This window comes from Miniopterus schreibersii (genome assembly GCF_964146895.1).
Source record: "Miniopterus schreibersii genome assembly, chromosome: 11".
Lineage (NCBI taxonomy): Eukaryota > Metazoa > Chordata > Mammalia > Chiroptera > Miniopteridae > Miniopterus > Miniopterus schreibersii.
Window position 1 is genome coordinate 66,545,964 of NC_138111.1, and position 15,507 is coordinate 66,561,470.

At 42.8% G+C, this 15,507-nt stretch overlaps 1 protein-coding gene across 2 annotated transcripts in view; it reads right to left on the reverse strand.

The window, feature by feature from the left end:
* Window positions 1-2,327: 2,327 nt before the first annotated feature.
* SLC35D2 (solute carrier family 35 member D2) overlaps window positions 2,328-15,507 on the reverse strand; it is a 41,934-nt gene continuing 28,754 nt past the window's right edge. The window contains exons 9-12 of one of the 2 annotated variants that reach the window (XM_081152003.1): window positions 12,277-12,344; window positions 4,669-4,747; window positions 3,591-3,673; window positions 2,328-2,939 (exon numbers count right to left, since the gene is read on the reverse strand). In XM_081152003.1, the coding sequence (XP_081008129.1) occupies window positions 2,831-2,939; window positions 3,591-3,673; window positions 4,669-4,747; window positions 12,277-12,344 (339 nt within the window). In that variant the 3' untranslated portion in view covers window positions 2,328-2,830. The remainder of the gene's footprint in view (window positions 2,940-3,590; window positions 3,674-4,668; window positions 4,748-12,276; window positions 12,345-15,507) is intronic. The other variant, XM_081152004.1, reaches the window with a different exon arrangement.

A 15,507-nucleotide genomic window follows, 5' to 3' on the forward strand; every position in this document is an offset into this window, starting at 1 on the left:
TCATTTAAGAAAAGGCAAAGAAAGGTATTTGGGTAATTGCAAAAAAAAAAAATTTAATAAGAGCCCCACCACCAAGCATCCTAGCTATAAAAAAAAAAAAATGACCATATTAAAACTTTAAAAAAACACAAAAGCAATTTTCTTTAAAAATTCTAAAAATAAAAGTTAGAAAAAATTTTTGGAAGAGAGCAAAAACTTGTTTTTGTTTTTTGTCATTGAAAAAAAGAGGAGTTGATGTTTACATTTTTCAGATCTTAGCATTTTGGTCTCTGGGTTTCAGAAATGATGTTGATGATGCAAGAGACGGTGATTACCCCAGCTTGGGAGCCCCAAGATCCCACTCCACAAGCCTTTTAAAAACTGAAACAATGAAGAACTACAACTCAACAACAAAAAACAAACAGCCCAATGCAAACATGGGCAAAGGATCTAAACAGACGTTTCTCTGAAGAAGACATACAAACGGCCAATAAGCACTGAAAAAGGCGCTCAACATCACTGATCATCAGGGAAGTGCAAATCAAAGCCACAATGAGGTACCCCCTCACACCCAGTAGGATGGTTACTACGAAAAAATAACAACAAAAAATAGCAAGTGTTAGACAGGATGTGAAGAAATTGGAAACCTTGTGCACTGTTGTGCAAGGAGTGTGAAGCGGGGCAGCTGTGGCCCACGGGTCGCTGGGACTAAGAGTAACGAAGCCTAAAGATGGCCTTTGGGGGCTTCCAGGCTGGTGAGACACGTGCGCGGGGAGAGCAGAGGCCGAGAAGCCTTGGGAGCTCCAGGCCATCGCCCGCACACTTTGTCCTATGCATCGCTTCCCTTTGGCTGCTCCTGAGTTGCGTACTTTACAATAAATTGGTAATAGAAAGTAAAGCACTTCCCTGAGTTCTGTGAGCCATTCTAGCAATTTTTGAACCCAAGGAAGGAAAAAGCCCCGATTTATGCTGGCTAGTCCGAAGCACCGGTCACAGCCTGGCACCTGGGACTGGCATCTGAAGTGAGGCAGGGCAGTCTTGAGGGACTGAGCCCGTAGCCCGGGGGTTCTGTACAGCTGAGGGCAGGATCAGAATTCAGTTCTAAGACACCCAGTTGGTGCCAGAGAGCTGAAGAGCTGAATGTGAAAAAACACAAACCTCACACATCTGGTGTCAGAAGTGCTTTGTGTGTAGAGGAAACAAGTTTCTGTTTTAATCTCCAACAAGAGCCCTGGCCAGGTAGTTTGGTTGGTTGGAGCGTTGTCTCGATACGCCAAGGTTGTGGGTTCGATCCCTGATCAGGGCACACACAAGAGTCAACCAACAAATACAAAAATAAGTGGGACAACAAATCATTCTCTCTGCCCCCTCTCTCTAAAAATCAATAAATAAGGATTTAAAAAATAATATCCAAGAAGAATTGAAAGTATAGTTTCAAAGACATAATTGTACACCCATGTTCATAGCATCATTCACAAACGGCCAAGTGGAAGCAACCCAAATGTCCACTGACAGCACGTCCACTGAATGGGTGAACAAAACGTGGTTTATCAACATGATGGTCCATTACTCAGCCTTAAAAGGAAGGAAATTCTGACGGGTGCTGAGTGGGGAAGGAGTGACTGTTTAGTGGGCATAGAGTTTCAGTTTGCAAGCTGAAAACGTTCTTTCTGGAGATTGGCTGTACATGTGAATGTATTTAACACTACTGAACCGTACACTCAGAAATGGTTAAGATAGTAAATTTTATGAGTATTTTACAATTAAAATTTTTGTAATTTTTTTTTTAAGTAAATTGAAACAACAGGTCAACACAATGGTTCCTTCATTTGCTGCCCTGGCCACATCTGGCTCAGCTTCTAGAAACTTAGAAGGTTAGAGCTGGTGGGAATTTGAAGCCCTGGTTCAATTTTACAGGTTAAACCAATGGAGGCCACAACGCACGGTGAGCCGTGCGGTCTCGGTGGGTAGCAGTGCAGACAAGACTGGAAGGAAGGGCTCCTGTCGCTCAGACTGAGGCCTGCCCTGCACCACAACCCCATGGGGACCGCACACCTCTCGATGGACAATAATAACAGCTCATCCACTCAGGCCCTTCGCGCACCCACAGGCCTGGGAGGTTCAGGTCCACATCGCCTGAACTTCACCGCTCCCTGAACACAGCGGGAGGGAGATGAGAGATGTGACCGACTTCCAGGCTGACGGGCACACTAAGTCTTGCATGTTCCATCGAGTTATTCTGTAACTTTTCCCAACTCAGATCTTAAAAGGAATATACCTTCAGGGCAGAGTGGGGATCGGACTGTTTCCTGCCTATCTCCCGCAATATCACACACAGCAGGAGGCATGCATACAAATGATTTTTTATTTTACTTTGATGATCGGGAAAAGACACCAACGTGTAAGATCAAATCGAAGCTAACAGATAACTCTACGGCAGGGAATTGGCCCTTACGAAAATAAAGATATGTCTGTTTAAACTGCAACATGCTCTCGCTGTCACTCCGCTTTGGCTGGACCTTCAAAATGAAGGCGAAGGTGCTGGTGAGAAAATTATCACCTTCAGGGCGCCGACCTTGGGCCTCCCCTTAAGCACACGCGGTGCCGTGACAGCCGAGGAGGGACGGACACAGCGCCCTGGAGACGATCCCGTCGACCTCGGGCTTATCTCCAGAAGATTCACTTGCGGCTGGTAAGGCTCTGCCCAGACACGCGTCTCCGGCGACAGTGGCTCATTGTGCAGCGCATGTGAGGTAGATTCTCTTTGCTCTTTGCAGACATTCCTTTGCTTGCTCCACTTTCCTGCGTCAGGGAACCACCCCAGCCCCCAGCCTGCGCGTGAGCCGGGCGGCTAAGCACCCCTCTGCAAGTCCGGAGGGGCGTTTTCTTCGTCCACAGGCTGTTTAGGCTTTAACTGGCTTCTCAGGGTTAGAAAGGAGTACCTCAAGCCCCCTGCCATGCTGAAAGGGGAAAGAGAGGGTGGGAATAAAGAAAACACCAGCACTTGCTGCCATTTCGCTACATGCAGTCGGCTTAATGGAAGGGAAATACTGAGCACCACCACCACCCCCGTTTTTCCTCCTTCGTAGATCACTTGATGAGAATTACCCCTTAGTTCAGAAATCTTTTGGGGCAGGAAAAAAAGAGTAGGTCAGGTCTGATACAGAAACATGTTGAGAAAATACACACTTGGTTATTACTGAATAAACTCTACATTATTATCCTAAAATAGTGCCCCATGTCTGGGACCCCAAAATGCCTTTTAAAAGTACCTCAGTCATTCCTCCCAATATCCTTGCCACATGGGGCCTCGACAGAGCACAAGTCTAGCGAGGCCCCCTTCACAAGAGAAGGCAAATGACGCGGGGGGCTCTTCCAGGAGGAAGGCTCGTGAATTAAATTCAGATCTCAGCCCCTCGGTGTTCCTTACGCACGTCCCCGTGATCCACACGAGGGCGTATGTCGCAAAAATAGATGAACTGAGTGGTTCAAGTAAAATTATCTTAGAAAGTGTCATGTCAAAACACCTACTCCTTTACTTATAACATATTAGTCAGACTTCTTAAAATTCATATCTTGCTAAAATGAGTTCATTTAAAAAACCCACTTACCAAATATTTAACCCTACAAAATTTAACACAGAGAAAATGTAGTCTCCACCAACTAGCATCCCGATGTAGGCAATGGATACGTTCTGCAGGGAGAGAGAGGATCGGTCATTTTAAAAGTAAAGAATTTAGGGGGGAAATACATGTATGTGCTAAAATCTGAAACTAAATATTCTAGTTACTTTGCACACAGTAGGTGTCCACAGAATGTTGGATAAATGAATAAAAATCCATCACATAAGGCTTTATAAAAAGACGAAGTGAACTATGGCACAGCAATCACAGGAAACTGCACTGTTCATACGCAGGAAAAGAGGTTAAGAGCTGGGTTGTAATCAACTTTCCAGATCCCGTCTCTTTACCATCGCTGGGTAGTGAATTTTACTTATATTGATTCTAAACTTGAACAGAGGAGACACATCTCATATATTCCAAGCAGCACTCTGTGAGTGTATTGGGGAGGCCTCTGGGCAGCCAACAGACAGCCTCCTGCGGAAGCAGGCAGCCTCTCAACCTAGGAGTTCACGTGACTAGAAAAGCAAGCACTGCGGGAAGAACTCAGAGCACCCCGCCCTCCCACTCACCCGTGCGTGTGTTCAACGCATGTAAACACACGCAGAGACCCGCGCGATCGAGGAGCGCGCCGCCTTCTAACTGAGCATGTATCTAGCCTGACATGTTCTTCACGGGGGTTCCCTTTCTTAGTTGGCCAATTCGCCCAGAAAACCGAATTGTAGATGAGAAGGTATTTTGGTGAGCGCATAAATTTGGCATTTTTTCAGCTTTTTACTTCATTTTCCCACCACCCCGATTTAAAAATCATAATTTATCTTCCCTTTTTTAATTAGTCTCCCTCTGTTTGATGGATCAGATTAGAAGACGGAAGAAGTGACCACCCAGGCACAGGTGAAAACGTCACAAGCCTCCACTCTTACTACCCACTGACAACGACAAAATCAAACTCAGCTTCTGTGGGAGAGACAGGTTCACAGTCAAGCCCTCGATTCGATTGCAGGCCCCGAGGCCTGGCCCCTTACCTCGATGGCTCCGACCACAGATGCCCCGAGGCCTGGCCCCTTACCTTGATGGCTCCGACCACGGCCGTGGTGAGCGCCGAGTTGTAGTAGCTGCACAGCGCCGTGGAGTACATCAACAGGAACCTGGGGGGGCAGAGGGGAGCTGGAATGCCGCAAAGATTCTAGAGCCTACATCTGGCAACATCTTTTTAACTCTGACCTTTCACAGGAAAACGGTCCAGTCTTGCATTCGCCAAACTTTCTACCTTAAGTGTCCTTTTCATTTTGTCTGTCTCTTTCCCATTCATGTTTCCCCGAAAAGGGGGTGAGAACAATGAGATTTCCTAACCTACCTGAAATCTTTCGTTTGACAGCTACGTTACAACACTGGTTTTTAACCCCTCTGTGCATCAGAATCACCTGGTGCACTTTTCACACACAGTGAGGCCTGGCAGAGGTTCTCCTTCCAATGGTTCGAGGGGGGGGGGGGGCCATGCTCAGTCTCAAAGCTCCAGGGATGAATCTCAGGTGCAGCCAGTGCTGAGAACCACAGGGTTAGAAAGGAAAAGCAGCGAGCGGTTGCTGGCTTTGGGCAGAGGAGACTGAAGTGATGGATTCCCCATGTCAGTGATACTCCTGTACCTATTACCAAAGTTAATTCAACCGGCATTCAACACTGTCCAGTATTTTGACACTTACTTGTCAATAAAATGACTACAGAATTGTGACCAAGCACCAGACAGGAAAATATACACACCCAGGAGAGAATCTACAATCCAATCACAGGTACAAAAACAGACTCATTTCAATCAAGCAGTGAACAAAATTAGCTTCAACCTAAGTGGGGGGCAAAACACCATGCGCCTGAACCAGGCTGGTCGAGAATGAAACTGGAAAAATACAGAGAGCAGAAGACATGTTGGATTTTAGAGATAAATCCCAGTTAGAAAGCAGGAGCAGAGGGAACCAGGACCTAAGAAAGGACCCAGCCTGTGCACCTGGTGAATAAATCCTGCAGGAATTTAGCGCTCAGTCCCCATCCGGGCCCAGATCTCTCACTGCTGGTAACAGAATCAGAATCACAAATCAACACAGTCACCGCTTTGGGCCTGAGATGTTTATTAGCAGGGGTGGTAGAGAAAAATATTAGAGATAAAGTACACCACACTTTAACATAAAGTTGAGGAATAAAAATTACAATCTTACATTTTATAATTCTCAGAAAGCTGTTTGTTATTAAGGTAATTACAACAATTTGACAAGTGAGAGAAGCCAACATCTCGGCCTACAGAGTTTTAATTTGAAATGTGCAGTTAATATTAGACTCATTTGAAAGGAGTAAGAGAACCTGAGTAAATCGGCACACAGTACTCAAATGTTGAAGAGAAGCCGATTTACTACATTTTCAACTTTGGTTTATTAGATTTCAAAGAGTTGCTTAAGTGGGAGAAGCAATCAATTCGTTAGCTTTGCCAGGGCCTCGTTAAGGCCTGAAACTACTGGGGGGAAACCAGGTAAAGCACATTTGTAAATGCAGTTTTAAAAGCTTAAAATTTTTTTAATTCACTAAATTGTAAATGGGACTAATTTTCAGTAAATTGTTTAGGAGATTTTTTTTCATCGATTAAACTTGAGATAACAAACCAGTAATCAAAAAATGAAAGTAAAATTCTGTTTATACAAAAATTACTAGCTTTATAAATAGAACAACAGTATTTATATATTAAAGACTTAACAAAATCTCTGGTTTTTTAATTTTTATATTTTTAATAAATTCAACATTAATTTAGAGCCCTGAGGAACTACAAATAATCCTACTCATGCATAAAATAAAAAGATTAAACCTCAGCCTGCTGTTAACGAGTGCCTGTTCCGCTGGCCCTGGGTAAGAGAACAGAACCCCCAGCACCTACTCTGCAGGAGCTCAGAGCCTGCTAAAATCATAGAGATTACAGCTCAGGGGAGGGGACCAACCCAATTCAGAAGACACAGAAAAGCTTCCAGCAGGCTTCCTCCATTGCACTGCAGCCTTAAACCCAGGACAAGTGTGGCTGTTCTTTATTTTTGCTTAAAAACTCATTTTCCAGGGTCCCAATCACACAGCATTTTCTCCATCCCACATTTTAGTGAAATTATCTTGGCCACACTCAGAATCACAGACACCTTGGGTCTAAGATTCCAATATCCACCTACCACAACCGTGGGCGGCTAGGACACTCACTCACCAGCTGGGCTGAGCCGGAGAGGGGCCCTCCTCTCTCATGTCCTGGGGGAGTCTGAGTCAGCAAGCAGTTCTCCCTACAGAATCTAGACAGAAAGGCTGCACTTTTTAGTGTAACCACTAGGTGTCCCCAAAGAGAATGAATATAAAACCACTAAGATCAAAATAGTGTATTAATTATTCTCTAAGAAACATAACGTATTTCTATATGCAAATAAGTACCTATGCAGACCTTTGGTGAAGACCAAGGTTCTAAACTAGAAGAACCTCTATTAACTCAGTCCGAAGGACACCACACCACTTTTAACACCAAAAAGTCAACCTTCACGTTGTCAACAATAGTTTTGACTTTAGCACCTACGGATGAGTAAAATGCAAAGATATTTAAAAGCACTGCAAACACTCAGCAGCTTTGACCCATTCTGCATTTTTAAATCACCTATCACCTGTGTACATTTGAAAAATAGCAGCACATACATGTGATTCACATTTCTTCAGACAGCAGAAGAAATGTTTTGGCTTACAGGGCCCAAGGAATAGAGGTGCTCATGTGGACAGCTCTGGACCAGAACCTCTGCTCAAAGATTCCTTCCTGTGGCAGTCACAAACAGAACTCAAACGACCTCATTTACAACTTGCTGCTGGTTACCATTCCATGCACAAGCATACACAGAAGTTCAAAACAAATGTTTAAATGATAAGAGGCACTCTAACACTCCTTGCACCAACCACAGTGGTACCCCAGGACATTACTCCTCCATAATTCCAGGTTTCAAAGAATTTCAAGAATTCTCATCTTGCCCATCTCTGGTAGGAACTCACGCCAACCACAGGCCTCCGTGATGGGCAAAGATGCTGGTCATGGGACAAACGTGGCCCATCTTCCTGCAGCATCAGTCATACACTAAGGTTCGTTTGCTGGGGAACGATGGGACTATCTGCCATCTCTGAGGTCTGCAGTTCCAGAGCTCAGCAATCTGCAGCCTTCTGTTTTCTCTTGGATGCCAAATCTCAGCAGCAACAATGAAAGTTCAAAGAATAGAACACTTTTTTATCCCGAGAGTAGGGAAATTTGATGCTTTTGTGTTTTTATTAAGGAACACATTACTGCTTCAGTGGGATTAAAGGGCCTGTTACTGGGGCAGAAACAGATTAGGATAATCACCTCCGAGCCTGGGTGCTGGTGGCTGAGGCCTGTATGAATGAACCATAACCTGTCATTTCTCAGAAAGATTAAAAAGACCTGCAGGACTAGCTTTTTAAAATCCAGCTGGTCAACTTAAGATCTAGTCTATTTTACAATCTTAGCTCCCACAACCTAACTTGCCTTCCTGACACGACTTCACTCCATCATGTGTGTTATCTACAAACTCCTATTACAAATAGCATCGCTTAATGCGGAGCCCTTCACCACATCTCAAAAGGAAAGTCTCTCCTTTTTGCCATTCCATTGGCTTTTAAATTACATTTTTAAAGTTATAATTTTTTAAATTTATTTTCAACTTGTAATAGAGGTTCGGTGGTTGGAAAAAGTAAGTTTGAAATGCAAACCTGAAAGCAGTGGACATAAGGAGGAGGCTGAGAGTCAGAGCCCTCTGAAGCCTTGGGTTAGAAGCTCCCTGAGCAGGGAAATCAGGGAAGGGACAGCCTGAGCCCAGTGCCAGTTGTCCTGAAAACCAAGGATGTCCTCAGACACTCACAATGGTTTCTATTACTGTGAGGAAGCAAATGGCCCCATCGTAGTGCCCTCGGAGTGAGAAACTGTAAGCAAGCAGGGTTCTGAAAAATCCACCATCCAAACCGGAGCTTCCTTCAGGAGCAGCTCAGAGTTAAAGCGCGACCACTGAAGGTAAAGTATACATAACAGAAGAAAACTCTCGAGTCCGTGCCTATAGGGAGAACCAAATCTGTCTGGAGTAAAAAGAGGACAGGCGGCCCTGGCCGGGTGGCTCAGTGGGTTGGAGTGTCGTCCCAGAGGCGACCGATCGATGTTTCTCTCTCACATGGGTGTTACTCTCCCCCCCCCGGCCCCCCCCGCCTTTCTCTCTCTTTAAAATCAATAAAAACAGCCCTGGCCAGTTTGGCTCAGTGGTTAGAGCGCTGGCCCACAGACTGAAGGGTCCCAGGTTTGATTCTGGCCAAGAGCATGTACCTGGGTTGCAGGCTCGATCCCCGGCCCCGGTTGGTGCACGGGCAAGGAGGCAACCAGTCGATGTGTCTCTCTCACATCGATGCTGCTCTCTCTCTCTCTCCCTTCCACTCTCTCTGAAAAGCAATGGAAAAAATATCCTTGAGTGAGGATTAAAAAGAAGACGACAGCCAAACTAAACAGGTCGCCTCAAGAAACAGAAAAATCAACATTTAATACTTATCGAGCATTTTCTATGTGTCTAGCACTGTTTTAAGTGCTCTTTACCCATTCAATTCACAGAACCCCACCTTATGAATCAGACACTTTAGCTCACTGTTCCCTTTTTTTTTAAGTATATCTTTATTGATTTCAGAGAGAGGAAAGGAGATGGAGAGAGAGAGAGAGAAACATCAATGATGAGAGTCATTGATCGGCTGTAGCCCACAACCCGGGCATGTGCCCTGACCGGGAATCGAACCCCGATCGCCTGGATCCTAGGTCGACACTCAACCGCTGAGCCACGCCCAGCCGGACTGTTCCCATTTTAAAAGTAAGGAAGTTGAGGCTCTGCGGGGTTAAATAACTTATCCAAGGAGCCAGAGCTAATAACTGGTAAGTCCAGGACTGAAACCCAGACCATCTGATTCCAGAGTTTAGGCACTTAACTGTTGGACTGTGTGATGGCTTTCGTGTCCTCAAAAGACCCACTTAAAAAACTGGTCTTCTGTGGTCTTTCCACAAAAGACCTACCAAGTTTTCATCCTTAAAGTTGAGTAAAATCTGAAATGTTAATTATTTCATCATTTTTACTGATTTATTTATAATTACAATTCCTTTAGGACATTTTCATTTGCAAAGTGACTCCTGATAAAATAATGTATTAAAAACAAGAGAGTATCTGTTTTTAAGAAGCACATTATTAAATGGGGAGGGGATATATGGAACTGTACACAGATGGGGACAAGCTTCTCATAGGCAGCCCCAGAGAGTAACAGCTCCCGTCCAGGCTCTGCCGACCACACCACCTACCCAGGACAGCTCCCCGCAGAGGGTGGCGCTGCTGTTCTCAGGTGAATGGGGTGAGGCAGGGAAAGGTGCTGGTCTGAGTTTGTGTGACACGGGTTGAATTTTTTTTTTTTAACTGGAAAGGAAAAAGGATGGTTTGACAAAGGGTAACTCACAACATGGCTTAGTAGATTTTTTTTTCCAAGTTAAATGTTCTCAGTCAACAACTGGGAAAACTACAAATATCCTACTGAACTTATGCTTCCAACAATGGCTACCTAAGCACTTTGAGTACTCAGTACTCTCCCACTGCAGAACAACCAATGACTGGAAAGGACACATTATTTGAGAGATTGTTAGTACGAAAGAGGCACAGAGGTCATGCAAAATCACCCCCTTTAAAAGAGGGGGTACTGGGTACAGAGCAGTAAGGAATTAGGGCCAGGCAACAGTCAGAGCAGCAGACAGTGGGGCAGGGGCAGGTTGCCAAGGGGCAGAGGCATAGCAGAACAGCACAGTCTGGAAACTGAGCCCTGGGCCAACCTCCAGGTGGGGAGAATGAACACTATAGGCCCCTGAACCCAGGCGCTCGAAAAGGCCTGAAGTGGTCCAGGTCAGGGGCAACACCTAGCTACCAGCTAGAACAAAATCAATTTGTCCCCGTAGGAAAGTTTCTCAAATTCCAAATTTCAGCCAACAGGACTGATTAAGATTAAGCAATATGCTCACAAACACACGTCACCAAACACATTAGAAAGCAAACCATAATGACAGTCACAAACTACATATTTAGTCAGCAAAGTACATATTTAGATTCTCAAGAACTGCATATGTTGGAATCATCAGATACAGAACATAAAATAGCTATGTGTGTAACATTTGAGGAAGTAAAAGGTAGAGTATCAAAGATCAGCAATGAAATAATTTTAAGAATGAGCAGATAAGTTTGGAACAAAAAGCTGTGAAACTTTGACAAATAGAATATAAAACTGTTAAAATCAAAAACTCCATCATGAGGTTAAACACGAAATCAGACACAGCTAAAGAGAGAATTACTGAACTGGAAGATATACAAAAATATTTTTACTTCTCTGTGACTACATTATGCAATTAAAACCCAGTTTGAGCCCTGACCGATATGGCTCAGTAGTTAGAGTGTCAGCCCGAGCACCAAAGGGTCAAGGGTTCAATTCCCGATCAAGGGCACTACCTGGGTTGCAGTTCACTCCCCACCCCTCAGTCGGGATGTTCATGAGAGGTAACCAGTTGATGTGTCTCTCTTACATCCATGTTTCTCTCTCTCTCCCCACCTTCCTTCCCTCCCTTCCACTCTCTCTGAAAATCAATGGAAAAAATATCCTCACGTGAGGATTAATTTAAAAAAAATTTTTTTAAACCCAGTTTGAAAACTGATTATTGATCAAAGAGATCATGAGCTGTCTTAGTTCATGTGCACATAATTAAAGTTGCAGTATTCATAGTTAAAAAAATAAGGGGGAATTTCATCTTTCTTCACAGGAAAAGCCTTTTGACAAGTAATTCCCTGAGATAGTCATTCAAACACCCTTTCATATGGGATGAAGACACAGGTGCTTGTGTACATGGAGCCCAGCCCAGGCAGGTTACTCCAAAGACTTCCAACAGCGATTGCCTCTGGAGAGGAACACAGCAGTGCTACAGGGCAGGGAAGAAGGGAAAGTGAGTGGATGAATGAGAATGAGGGAGGGGGCTGGCTCCGTTCCCTGTGCATTCTTTAACAGCTTTTGGATTATATGCTAGTTGCATGTATTATCTATTCATGAAAATTTTCAAGTTTGGGGAACATAAACAAAACCAAAAAAAAAGAAAAGAAAGACACAGCTGCATGGCTCCTGACAGGAGAACAGAACTAAGAAAAATTTTAAGAACAAAAGCCTAAAATTACTGGACAATACAATGGCCTGGACATCTCTCAGAAGTTTCCCTGAATATAGGAGGTATAGCACTACAGAAAATGGTTGTCATTTCCACATGTTTATGTGAGGTGGAGCTTGGAAAACTTGGGACATTGTGACAAAGATAAACACAGTACGGAATTTGACATGTCAGCTAAAAACTTCATTTCAAACTTTCAGAAATCAGTAAGCAATCTCATGTTTGGAATAGAATGTGACATCTGACATGCATCTCAGTCCACTCCTCTGCTACAGGAGTACTTTCCAGAGAAAACTGGAGAAGCACAAAGGAATTTTGACAGAACAGAGAGAATGCACATTTTGATTTGACCTGTCAAGAGATACCACCGACCAAAGCTTGTATTTATCTATGGTTTCTTACCCCAAAAAACAGGAAAGAAGAAACTGTATGATAAATAGTGCATTCTTCCATTGGTTGAATTCAGTAGCCTATTATCAAAAAGAAAGAAAACTAATGATTAGATGAATAATATTTCAGTTTAGAGCTATTAGGTTTTTTTACCAAATTGTGCATTTTAATTAATATAGAAAACAATTTCCCAAACAGAAAATAGTATTTTAAAAATCCTAGGTAGTACCAGTTATGTGACATTGGGCAAATTACTTTTCTTCCCTAACCCTCAGGTTCATTTTACAAATAAGGATTATTTTTTTTAAAACTTCCTCAAAAGATCAATGCGAGGATTTAATAAAATTGCTTAGAATCTTAAGGTGGCAAGAACAAAATGATAGCTATTGTTGCTATAGCTATCATTAAATCTTTACTGAAACTGTAGTCAGGTTAGGTTTACTTTCTATAAAATAACCTTATTAGAAAGTTTATTATAAAATCAATAATGTTGGCATTAATTTTGAACTTAAGAAAACTTCAAGTTCATAAACTGTTTTCAAGAATTTGTAAATGCTTAGGAAGTATCATGAACAAATAAACAATTATTTGCTATTACAAAGCAACAAAGTAATTCAGTGGAGGCACTGGTAGACAGAAAAGTTAAAGACTCGGTTTCTGCTCTTAGTCCCTAGCTGAGAAAATAAAACCAACCCTCTTGAAAATGACAGGTGACAATGAAAACGAGTATTTTATTCATGATTTGTCTCTTGCCTGCCTCCAAGAATGATTTTAAGGTAACTCAAGACTATACATAAGTATTGCTGAATAACAATTAAATACAAGCTCTATTCACTTTCTGTTAAGCAATACTTTGTTATCCAAGTTTTAATAACTTTATATGTTTAACATTATTTAAATCTTTCTTAAGTTTATAATTCAAATTGCTTAAACCAATTAAAATGGAATTCTCTTGTCTGATTACTACAGCCCTTCACACTTCATGGTCTTTGTTCCATTAGTAATACTTTGCCTACCTCTCTTATCAAAAATATACACATGAAATATTGATAACTGCTAAAACTGATTGCCAGGCACATGGGGATTACTATTCTATTCTCTCTCCTCATGCATAGGCTTGAAAGTTTCCATCTTAAAACTTTTTTCAAAAAAATGCTTACTTGTGAAAGGAAACAATATAGTGAGTATAAATCTGTCACACTGGCAAGTCCCAAGCCAATCAAAGGGGCAGGAACCATCAGAGAGTTGACCCCAGGGCCAAGGTCAAAACCAAACAGAAGCTATGGAAAACACTCTGTGTCTGAAAGTCAAATAAAACTGGAAATAGGAGCAAGCCATACACCCCAAACTTAAACCAAGGTTAGAAAAACACTTATTTACTCAAAGAATAGCAAGCATTTATGTAAACAGTAAATAAAAATTATATATTCCTGATACCACATAAACCATAGGGGGCGATGGAATAATTTTCATAACATCATCTGGATTCTTTGCCAACCTAAAGTTGGACAGATTTTAGTTTTGTTTCTCTAATAATGATGAGGATGTGAGGGTGGCATTTTAAAAAATAAGGTAGCATGACATTTATTTTAAAACACAGAAAATAATTAAAGATGTATAACAATAAAATACTTCTTTCCTTTACGCTTATTATTGCTGTAAAAATATGTTGGCGTGTGAATTCATTTCATTTTGCATTTTTGGATTTTTTAATAAGAAAGTCCTATTTATCCCAATTCAACTAATACACTAAATGTTTGACAAACTGCCAGGTACAAAAGCAGTCACAGGAATGTAAAGTACAGCATAGAGAATATAGTCAATAATATTGTAATAATTACGTATGGTGTCAGGTGGACGGATACTAAACTTAGGGTGATCACTTTTTGTTATATAAACGTCTAATCAATATGTAATACACCTGAAAATAATACATTATTGTTTGTCAACTGTAATTTAAAAATTTTTTAACTTTTTAAATAAATTTTTAAAAAGAAAAAATAAATGTACTTTGATTCAATAATTCAATGATTCAAATGACTAAAGAAAGTTCACCCACTGAGTGTTTTCCAGAGGCCTAATCTGGTAACAACCTCCGATTCTGTTAATAGGAGAATCAGGTGCTATTAGCAGAACTACTACCAGCAGGAGTCCAAGGTCCAGGGGTGAGCGCTCCGCGCAGTGGCTCACGCCCAGGCCTACCTCGCTCTCCGGCCCTCTCCAGTCAGCCAGGAAACTGACTCAGCAGCGTCCTTCCACCGTCAAGAGAAGTTAACATTTAGTCTAATTCATCGATCAGCTTCTGGTACAATCAAACCAAACTCGGGAAGTAAAATGCAGTTTTGTATTGCAGACTAACACATCTATGTACAGAAATTCACTTGTTTACTGTATCCAGTTCACAATCTAACAAGGAGGCAGCTACAGTTAAAAGTGACCAACTGGAAGAAGTTTGTCGGGCAGGAAAACACTTTCCTCTACCCTCGAGGCTCTTCCGGCTGGTCTAACAATCCGCCAGGAGAGAAGATTAGCAAGCGGAAATAACCACATTTAACACATACATACTATTTAGTCTATTTTGCTCAGAAAGTACCTAAGATTCAGTTTCTGGTCCCCATGCCATTCATAACACTGTCTCTATGGGGAAATATGCTTTAGTTTCACAGTCAGGTGTTCAGAGTTTCTAGGGATTTCTAGATTTCTATTTCTAGAAATAAACACGTATCTGAAACGGCTCTCAAACACCACGATTTCAGAAGAGATGAACTCCAGGGGCTTGAAAAGAAAAACTCATTTCTGTGATAATGAAATGAGACAAGCTGCCAGGGCTGCTTCACTGAGGGCTCATGAGTTCGCTTCCTGGAATGTCGCCTACACTGAACGGCTTAGCATCAGCGACGGCCGCTGGAAAGTGAATGCTGTTCCAGATAGCCTGCCCTTTCTCGCTAGAGAGGGCGCGGCGCTTGCTCTCCCTTCCCACGCTCGGAGCTCACAGGGAGGCCCGCGCACACGAGGACAGCCCTTCATCAACACTGGTGTTTCTGGGCGGGTTTCCACGGAAAGCACGCGAAGGGCTGTTACCCCCGAGCCGCGCCAGGCCCTCCTGCTGTCCCGCTTTCAGACAGGAATTGCGCAAGTGAGACAGTGAAGTTCTGAGAAAGAACAACCAGCCCTGACGTCAGCCCTGCTGTCCCCAGGAGCCCGCGGCCTTCAAACCCCTGAAGGACGACAAAGGGGCTGGCT